At 32.2% G+C, this 11,247-nt stretch overlaps 1 protein-coding gene across 1 annotated transcript in view; it reads left to right on the top strand.

Moving 5' to 3' along the window:
* Positions 1-4: 4 nt before the first annotated feature.
* Positions 5-11,247, top strand: part of LOC143227882 (cubilin-like) — a 42,584-nt gene continuing 31,341 nt past the window's right edge. The window contains exons 1-4 of the mRNA XM_076459235.1: positions 5-282; positions 1,367-1,744; positions 3,553-3,927; positions 4,881-5,012. Coding sequence (XP_076315350.1) covers positions 1,486-1,744; positions 3,553-3,927; positions 4,881-5,012 — 766 coding nt within the window. The 5' untranslated portion in view covers positions 5-282; positions 1,367-1,485. The remainder of the gene's footprint in view (positions 283-1,366; positions 1,745-3,552; positions 3,928-4,880; positions 5,013-11,247) is intronic.

Genomic DNA, 11,247 nt, shown 5'->3' with positions numbered 1-11,247 from the left:
AAGAATGCGATTTACAAGCGAGTCTTCCTTCGGACCTGAATCCAGTTTACTGTAACAAGAGATTTTCCAATAAAAAATTTGAAATACGTAGCGTAAATTATCCCTCTAATTATGACAACAACTTGGACTGCCGTTATACCATTTTACGTTTCAGTGAATATGTTTGCAAACTGGAGTTTACTTTCGAGGAATTTCAGATTCAAAATAGTCCAGGCTGTTCCGATGATTTCTTCGAAGTGGAACAGGAACGTTTCTGTGGGAGACTAACAAATAACCTTCGACGTAAGTCATTTAACCTGGAAGACTATTAGCTATCAGTGATAATCTATTAATAAACGTTGTTATTAATATTGTGTGTTTCATTAAAGTGTAATCTATGGTTAGAAACGGTTTGTGCCATCAGCAATGAATTGTGATTTATAACTTGTTAGTATAATCAAACGCCTGTCATTGTTAATAAATACGTTTAGATGGCTAAATATTCACTCTAGTAAAGTTATTAAACAGCTGTTGCAAAATACGAAGCGCTTGCGCAAAATTCAAAACAAAACAAACCAAATCAGACGAAGCACTCTTAATACTTTTTCAGGAATGGCCAAACAACTGCTATTATTAGGAAATTAGATTAACATGTACGACTGAGCACCTGAGAAATTTGATAAATTACTAAATATTAGCGTGTTTTGTTTTTTTTAAACTGAGACCTTGTTCTTCCGATTTATATAGGAAAATTGCCATATTTAATTTGGCTATACCATCCATATAAATACAAGGGTTTCTTATAGCCATATCAAACAGGCTAATTTATTAACCTCAGTACGACTAACCCAATGTAATATGGTTATATTTATACAGATTTATTAACACATTTCTTTTTAGGTTGTTTACAATTATCCTATTTCCTTTTGTTGTTGTTTAATCGCGTAAATATATTTAAAGTATGAAATATATCTTGTCTTTTTAAAAAATAAGTTTATATTTGTGTATTTTACAGAAGTATTTCACTTTGTTTCATTTGTTTTTGTCCAAGTAATTTACTACAATGATTCAAAGTGAATGTAGCTTTCACCGTCATTGTTGATCAAAATAGACAAAATGTAAAGACATAATTTTCTTGTACCAAAAAATAAAGTCTCATAATATGTATAGGTTAAAAAACTTGTTTTCATTGTTTTTATTTATGCAGTTTAACTTCACTTCAGCTGGTTTATAACTATTTACAATATAAGTGAGACTATTCATGTGTACTTTTATCTTATCTAGTTTAATTTTTAACTAGTTTTTTCGCTGTACTATAGCGTTTAATGTGCTGAACGTTTCATTTCAACATATTTCCAGTTGATTTACTTAGTTATTTCGCTTTTAGGAATAGTTGCTTTCAACGCAACTGCAAAGGTGTTCTCTTTTCATTCTAATGATCGGCATACTGACCGCGGCTACGTCATTCGAGTGGTGCAGGAAGAATGTAATTCATACACAACTGGGATGCCGTTCGTGCCCGAGAGAAGTTTTTGTAGCAAAGTTTACGCCCGGAAAGAATTCTATTTGGAAAGCGTGAACTATCCCACAAACTACGATAACGACTTGGATTGCATTTACACTGTCCGACGTCACAATGCTAATATCTGTACTCTCAAACTACAGTTTCTGCACTTTGATGTCGAATCGAGTACAAACTGTGAGTATGACTACGTGGAGGTGGACGACCAGAAACTTTGTGGAACTTTACCATCAGGAACCTCTGGTAAGTGTCTTCTGAAATCAACAACAACAATAAACACTAGAAGGTCTAAGATACTGAGTATCATTGGAAAATAATTTTCGACAGCTTTAGTATTTCTTTGACAGAAATCTTTACATCTCAAGGACTTAAATCTCCTACAACAGGAGGATTATATCAAACGATTTATAGAATCCTATTGTGTTTCCAGGAATAACGTTGGCGCGTTTCGTTTTTCATTGAGAGTATCAAACTACAACAGTATTCCTCACCATGATGTTAAACATGTTATTAATGTGCTTCAGCAATGTGTTCTGTTTCAAGAGTAAAGAAAAGCAAAAATAAGAGTAATAAATATTTTTATTTCTTGCTTTTGACGTTCATGTGTCACATCCTGTTGTATCCTACAGAGTGCGTTATTCTTCTCGTCATTCATGGCAGGATCATGTTTTACTAATGCTATAGCAATATCAAGTGCAACATTAAGCGTCCTTTATGTGATGTCATTTTAGTGTTTACTGATAGACAACACGCTACTGTATAGTGGTAGGGGTTACGAGATAATTTGAAGCCAGAACTTCTTCTTTTAGATACTTATATCTTAACAATTGTTTTCAACGTAATTGCATCAGTAAAGTGGCATGGTAATTATGCATTGTACTTTTGTTTTATTTATAGTTTATTTGTAACATTTTGCTCACAGCTTCTCAAAGGCTCCCTGTGCTAGTCGTCCCAAATTTAGGAAAGTTAAAGTTTTTAGTCAAAGTCATCCATCAACAACCCTTGAGTTGCACTGGAATTTAACCGTCACTCTAATAACCCACATATGGCTTCAAAGTGCGAATTGCATTCTTTTTTTTCTAAGTAGTAAAGAGGTGCGAGGTCTGGCATGGCCATGTGGTTAAGAGACTCGACTCGTAATCTGATGGTCTCGGGTTCGAATCCCCATCACACCGAACATTATCGCCCTTTCAGCCATGAGGACGTTATAATGTTACGGTTAATCCCACTTTTCGTTGGTAAAAGATTAGCCCAAGAGTTGGTTCTGGGTGGTAAAAACTAGCTGCCTTCCCTGTGGTCTTACGCTGCAAAATTATGGACGGCTAGCGCAGATAACCCTCGTGTAGCTTTGCGCGAAATTCAAAACAAACCAAATCAAAGCAAAAGAGGTGCGAACCACAGATCTATATTATAGCATGCTAATAATCACTGGTCCATTATTTAATGTACTCAACATGTATTTTTCCGAACAGTGTGTACGTTACTTCTATTATCTTTTACCATAAACAAGAAAGATAAACAAGCGTTAATTTAGAATAATAATAAACATTTTTTAAGTCGTTCGGTATTTTTTTTCTTTCCCAATGCCAATTTATATTTTAATATAGATTAAAGAAATCGACATTATTTTTATTTGTGCTTTGTTTATGGAATTGCTCGTGAAATAATTCTATCGTCGACATATTGCAAATGGGATGGCCCAGCGATAAGCCTAAGGGATAATGACGCCAAAAGTCAGGTTTTGATACGCTCGGTGGGCAGAGTACGAATAGAAACAATTGTGTAGCTTTGCAGTTATCAAGAAATATATCATGCCAAACAATAAATATCCGTCACTCCGTGTTAAGTATCTGAGAGCTAAAATTACTTACGTTGTTTAAAAGCAAAAACAATTTAGAAACGGTTTTCAAATTACCTTTCAATAAATTCAATCACAAACTATCTGTTGGCTTACTTTTTAGAGACAGTTGTATTAAATATTTCTAAAAAGGTGAAATAGAGAAATAAACAAAGATTTTTGCTTAGATTGAAACGTTTATTTCTGTACCTAGAAAACTATGATTTCCAGTCGTTTGAGAAAATGATCCACTTTCGGACTGACTCAGCTAGTTCTCGCTCTGGGTTTCGAATAAAAGTCACTCAAGAAGAATGTTTAAAAGCTTCATTTCCGACCTCTGACACGCCTTTGTCTAACCCTTGTCACAAGAAATATACGGAGACCGAATTCGATATCAGGAGTGAGGAATATCCACTACAATATCCCAACAACCTGGACTGTCGCTACACCGTTTATCGGCAAAGAGACAGCTGCAAATTGGAGCTGACCTTTCTGAGTTTTGATGTTGAGGGTAGTGGAAATTGTCAGTACGACTACGTCTCCGTGAACGGGGAAAGGCTATGTGGATTGCTACCAGTAGGAGAAAAAAGTAACCTTTATTTGCCTTCACTATATATATAATTATTTGTAGTAAGTGCGCAGGTCACTAACAAAACATAAGTTATTCCTTAGGTTCCAGTAAGATAAATTGTCTTTTTAAAAAAAAAAAAATTGAATGGGTTAAAAAAGAAACTACAACTAAGGTTTCACCAGTAAGATTTTAGGAAGTTTGACAGAAAACTCAATACGTTTCTCTTTTTGCTCGAGTCCCCCTGTGGGACAGCGATAAGCTTACAGACTTGATATTAAAATCCAAGGTTAGGGCCCAGCATGACCAGGTGGTTAAGGCATTCGACTCAAAATCTGAGGGTCTCGGGTTCGAATTCCCGTCACACCAAACATGTTCGTCCTTTCAGCCATGGCCACGTTATAATGTGACGGTCAATCCCACTATTTTTTGGTAAAAGAGTAGCCCAAAGTTGGCGGTGGGTGGTGATAACTAGCTGCCCTTCTTTTAATCTTGCACTGCAAAATTAGGAACGGCTAGCGCAACTATCTCTCGAGAAGCTTTATGCGAAAATCGAAACAAACCAAACCGGGATTTGATTCTCCGAAATGGACACAGTAGATTGCTCAGTATAACTTAATTCTAAAGTAACAAACAATTATTCTAAGCTTGTAATCTTTAAATTTATTCTATATGCTTTATTTGAAGTCAAAAAATTACTGCAAAACGTATAATATGTAAAACTGTACGTTAAATAAACTTGATAGAAAATATATTTATTTACAGACAGTTAGTTATACGCACAGCGACTTCATGAAGTAATAAAACTAAAGTTTAATATTACCAAAAGATATTTGTATAATTTATTCGAGTTCATATTGATCTAAACTAATGAAAAACGCTTGTTTGCCTATTTCTCTCACTGAAAGTATAAGTTACTAAGAATTTATAAATGGTGTATACATTAATGTGTACGTATATATGTATTTTATCAGGAACCTTGCAGTTCGAAACATCAGAGATCAAAATTGAATTCCATTCAGATTCAGCCACCTCACGGCCAGGTTTCCATATCAGAGTTAAACAGATTCCTTGTTCTTCTAATCACTTTCCCCCAGAAGACACTGGTAAGTTAAAATGAATCCACACTTTATTTATTTCACTTCTCAAGGATCAAGTTACTCGGATATCATTTATTATTTTAATTACGTTTTCCCAGTAGACACTGGTAAGTTAAAAATGATTCCACACTTCATTTGTTCACTTCTGAAGGATTGAGTGATTCAGATATTCTTTATTATTCTAATTTCTTTTTCCCAGAAAACACTGGTAATTTAAAATCATTTCACACTTTATTTGTTTCACTTCTGAAGGGTCAAGTGACATGGATACTCTTTATCGCATCCCGGTCGCGCCAAACATGGTCGCCCTTACAGCCGTGGGAGCGTTATAATGTTACGGTCAATCCCACTATTCGTTGGTAAAAGAGTAGCCCAAGAGTTGGCGGTTGGTGGTGATGACTAGCTGACTTCCCTCTAGTCTTACACTGCTAAATTAGGGACGGCTAGCACAGATAGCCCTCGAGTAGCTTTGTGCGAAATTCAAAAACAAACAATACTCTTTATTATACTAATCACTTTTCCTCAGAAGAATCTGGTAAGTTAAAAATGATTCCACACTTTATTTGTTTCACTTCTGAAGGATCGAGTGCTTCAGATATTCTTTATTATTCTAATTTCTTTTTCCCAGAAAACACTGGTAATTTAAAATCATTTCACACTTTATTTGTTTCACTTCTAAAGGATCAAGTGACTCGGATATTTTTTATTATTCCAATTACTTTTTCCCACAAGTCACTGGTGAGATAAAAATGATTCCGCTCCTTATTTGATTCTCTTCTGAAGGGTCAAGTTACTTTGATATCCTTTATTATTTTAATTACTTTTTCCGAGTAGATACTGGTAAGTTAAAAATGATTCAACACTTTATTTGTTTCACTTCTAAAAAATCAAGTGTCTTGGATATTCTTTATTATTCTAATCACTTTTTCCCAGAAGACACTGGGAAATTAAAAATGATTCCACAGTTTATTTGTTTCACTTCTTAAAGATGAAGTGACTTGAATATTTTTCATTATTCTAATCACTTTCCCACAGAAAACACTGGGAAGTTAAAATGATTCCACACTTTATTTGTTTCACTTCTGAAGGGTCAAATGACATAGATACTTTTTATTATTGTAATCACTTTCTCCCAGAAGACACTGGTAAGTTAAAAATGATTCCACACTTTATTTGTTTCACTTCTAAAGGATCAAGTGACTCGGATATTTTTTATTATTCTAATTACTTTTTCCCAGAAGTCACTGGTAAGTAAAAATGATTTCACAGTTTATTTGTTTCACTTCTGAAGGATGAAGTGACTCGGATATCCTTTATTATTCCAATTACTTTTTCCCAGAAGACACTGATAAGTTAAAAATTAAAACATACTTTATTTGTTTCAATTCTGAAGCATCAAATCACTTAGATACTCTTTATTACTCTAATCACTTTTCCCCAAAAGACAATGGTAAGTTAAAAATGATTCCACACTCTATTTGTTTCACTTCTGAAAGATGAAGTGACTTGGATATTTTTTATTATTCTAATCACTTTCCCACAGAAGACACTGGTAAGTTAAAATGATCCCACACTTTATTTGTTTCATTTCTGAAGGGTCAAGTGACATAGATATTTTTTATTATTCTAATCACTTTTCCCCAGAAGACACTGGTACGTTAAAAATGATTCCATACTTTATTTGTTTCTCTTCTGAAAGAACAAGTGACTGGGAAATTTTTTATTATTCTAATTACTTTTTTAGAGAAGTCACTGGTAAGTTAAAAATAATTTCACAGTTTATTTGTTTCACTTCTGAAAGATCAAGTGACTTGGATATTTTTCATTATTCTAATAACTTTCCCCCAGAAAAAACTGTTAAGTTACAAATGACTCCACACTTTATTTGTTTCACTTCTGAAGGATCGAGTGATTCAGATATTCTTTATTATTCTAATTTCTTTTTCCCAGAAAACACTGGTAATTTAAAATCATTTCACACTTTATTTGTTTCACTTCTGAAGGGTCAAGTGACTTGGATATTTTTTATTATTCTAATCACTTTCCTCCAGAAGTCACTGGTAAGTTAAAAATGATTTTACACTTTATTTAGTTCACTTCTAAAAAATCAAGTGACTTGAATATTCTTTATTATTCTAATCACTTTCCCCCAAAAGAAACTGGTCAGTTTCAAATTATTCTACACTTTATTTGTTTCACTTCTAAAGGATCAAGTGACTCGGATATTTTTTATTATTCCAATTACTTTTTCCCACAAGTCACTGGTAAGATAAAAATGATTCCGCTCCTTATTTGATTCTCTTCTGATGGATCAAGTTACTTTGATATCCTTTATTATTTTAATTACTTTTTCCGAGTAGATACTGGTAAGTTAAAAATGATTCAACACTTTATTTGTTACACTTTTAAAAAATCAAGTGTCTTGGATATCCTTTATTATTCTAATTACTTTATCCCACAAAACACTGGTAAGTTAAAAATGATTCCACACTTTATTTCTTTTACTTGTGAGGTATCAAATGACTTGGATACTTTTTATTACTCTAAACACTTTCCCCAGAAGTCAATGGTAAGTTAAAAATGATTCTATATGTTATTCGTTTCACTTCTGAAAAATCAAGTGACTTGGATATTCTTTATTATTCTAATGACTTTCCTCCAAAAGAAACTGGTAAGTTTCAAATTATTCTACACTTTATTTGTTTCACTTCTAAAGGATCAAGTGACTCGGATATTTTTTATTATTCCAATTACTTTTTCCCACAAGTCACTGGTGAGATAAAAATGATTCCGCTCCTTATTTGATTCTCTTCTGAAGGGTCAAGTTACTTTGATATCCTTTATTATTTTAATTACTTTTTCCGAGTAGATACTGGTAAGTTAAAAATGATTCAACACTTTATTTGTTTCACTTCTAAAAAATCAAGTGTCTTGGATATTCTTTATTATTCTAATCACTTTTTCCCAGAAGACACTGGGAAATTAAAAATGATTCCACAGTTTATTTGTTTCACTTCTTAAAGATGAAGTGACTTGAATATTTTTCATTATTCTAATCACTTTCCCACAGAAAACACTGGGAAGTTAAAATGATTCCACACTTTATTTGTTTCACTTCTGAAGGGTCAAATGACATAGATACTTTTTATTATTGTAATCACTTTCTCCCAGAAGACACTGGTAAGTTAAAAATGATTCCACACTTTATTTGTTTCACTTCTAAAGGATCAAGTGACTCGGATATTTTTTATTATTCTAATTACTTTTTCCCAGAAGTCACTGGTAAGTAAAAATGATTTCACAGTTTATTTGTTTCACTTCTGAAGGATGAAGTGACTCGGATATCCTTTATTATTCCAATTACTTTTTCCCAGAAGACACTGATAAGTTAAAAATTAAAACATACTTTATTTGTTTCAATTCTGAAGCATCAAATCACTTAGATACTCTTTATTACTCTAATCACTTTTCCCCAAAAGACAATGGTAAGTTAAAAATGATTCCACACTCTATTTGTTTCACTTCTGAAAGATGAAGTGACTTGGATATTTTTTATTATTCTAATCACTTTCCCACAGAAGACACTGGTAAGTTAAAATGATCCCACACTTTATTTGTTTCATTTCTGAAGGGTCAAGTGACATAGATATTTTTTATTATTCTAATCACTTTTCCCCAGAAGACACTGGTACGTTAAAATGATTCCATACTTTATTTGTTTCTCTTCTGAAAGAACAAGTGACTGGGAAATTTTTTATTATTCTAATTACTTTTTTAGAGAAGTCACTGGTAAGTTAAAAATAATTTCACAGTTTATTTGTTTCACTTCTGAAAGATCAAGTGACTTGGATATTTTTCATTATTCTAATAACTTTCCCCCAGAAAAAACTGTTAAGTTACAAATGACTCCACACTTTATTTGTTTCACTTCTGAAGGATCGAGTGATTCAGATATTCTTTATTATTCTAATTTCTTTTTCCCAGAAAACACTGGTAATTTAAAATCATTTCACACTTTATTTGTTTCACTTCTGAAGGGTCAAGTGACTTGGATATTTTTTATTATTCTAATCACTTTCCTCCAGAAGTCACTGGTAAGTTAAAAATGATTTTACACTTTATTTAGTTCACTTCTAAAAAATCAAGTGACTTGAATATTCTTTATTATTCTAATCACTTTCCCCCAAAAGAAACTGGTCAGTTTCAAATTATTCTACACTTTATTTGTTTCACTTCTAAAGGATCAAGTGACTCGGATATTTTTTATTATTCCAATTACTTTTTCCCACAAGTCACTGGTAAGATAAAATGATTCCGCTCCTTATTTGATTCTCTTCTGATGGATCAAGTTACTTTGATATCCTTTATTATTTTAATTACTTTTCCGAGTAGATACTGGTAAGTTAAAAATGATTCAACACTTTATTTGTTACACTTTAAAAAATCAAGTGTCTTGGATATCCTTTATTATTCTAATTACTTTATCCCACAAAACACTGGTAAGTTAAAAATGATTCCACACTTTATTTCTTTTACTTGTGAGGTATCAAATGACTTGGATACTTTTTATTACTCTAAACACTTTCCCCAGAAGTCAATGGTAAGTTAAAATGATTCTATATGTTATTCGTTTCACTTCTGAAAAATCAAGTGACTTGGATATTCTTTATTATTCTAATGACTTTCCTCCAAAAGAAACTGGTAAGTTTCAAATTATTCTACACTTTATTTGTTTCACTTCTAAAGGATCAAGTGACTCGGATATTTTTTATTATTCCAATTACTTTTTCCCACAAGTCACTGGTGAGATAAAAATGATTCCGCTCCTTATTTGATTCTCTTCTGAAGGGTCAAGTTACTTTGATATCCTTTATTATTTTAATTACTTTTTCCGAGTAGATACTGGTAAGTTAAAAATGATTCAACACTTTATTTGTTTCACTTCTAAAAAATCAAGTGTCTTGGATATTCTTTATTATTCTAATCACTTTTTCCCAGAAGACACTGGGAAATTAAAAATGATTCCACAGTTTATTTGTTTCACTTCTTAAAGATGAAGTGACTTGAATATTTTTCATTATTCTAATCACTTTCCCACAGAAAACACTGGGAAGTTAAAATGATTCCACACTTTATTTGTTTCACTTCTGAAGGGTCAAATGACATAGATACTTTTTATTATTGTAATCACTTTCTCCCAGAAGACACTGGTAAGTTAAAAATGATTCCACACTTTATTTGTTTCACTTCTAAAGGATCAAGTGACTCGGATATTTTTTATTATTCTAATTACTTTTTCCCAGAAGTCACTGGTAAGTAAAAATGATTTCACAGTTTATTTGTTTCACTTCTGAAGGATGAAGTGACTCGGATATCCTTTATTATTCCAATTACTTTTTCCCAGAAGACACTGATAAGTTAAAAATTAAAACATACTTTATTTGTTTCAATTCTGAAGCATCAAATCACTTAGATACTCTTTATTACTCTAATCACTTTTCCCAAAAGACAATGGTAAGTTAAAATGATTCCACACTCTATTTGTTTCACTTCTGAAAGATGAAGTGACTTGGATATTTTTTATTATTCTAATCACTTTCCCACAGAAGACACTGGTAAGTTAAAATGATCCCACACTTTATTTGTTTCATTTCTGAAGGGTCAAGTGACATAGATATTTTTTATTATTCTAATCACTTTTCCCCAGAAGACACTGGTACGTTAAAAATGATTCCATACTTTATTTGTTTCTCTTCTGAAAGAACAAGTGACTGGGAAATTTTTTATTATTCTAATTACTTTTTTAGAGAAGTCACTGGTAAGTTAAAAATAATTTCACAGTTTATTTGTTTCACTTCTGAAAGATCAAGTGACTTGGATATTTTTCATTATTCTAATAACTTTCCCCCAGAAAAAACTGTTAAGTTACAAATGACTCCACACTTTATTTGTTTCACTTCTGAAGGATCGAGTGATTCAGATATTCTTTATTATTCTAATTTCTTTTTCCCAGAAAACACTGGTAATTTAAAATCATTTCACACTTTATTTGTTTCACTTCTGAAGGGTCAAGTGACTTGGATATTTTTTATTATTCTAATCACTTTCCTCCAGAAGTCACTGGTAAGTTAAAAATGATTTTACACTTTATTTAGTTCACTTCTAAAAAATCAAGTGACTTGAATATTCTTTATTATTCTAATCACTTTCCCCCAAAAGAAACTGGTCAGTTTCAAATTAT

The sequence above is a fragment of the Tachypleus tridentatus genome, chromosome 10, assembly GCF_004210375.1.
Source record: "Tachypleus tridentatus isolate NWPU-2018 chromosome 10, ASM421037v1, whole genome shotgun sequence".
Taxonomy (NCBI): domain Eukaryota; kingdom Metazoa; phylum Arthropoda; class Merostomata; order Xiphosura; family Limulidae; genus Tachypleus; species Tachypleus tridentatus.
This window is presented reverse-complemented; position numbering and strand designations above follow the sequence as displayed.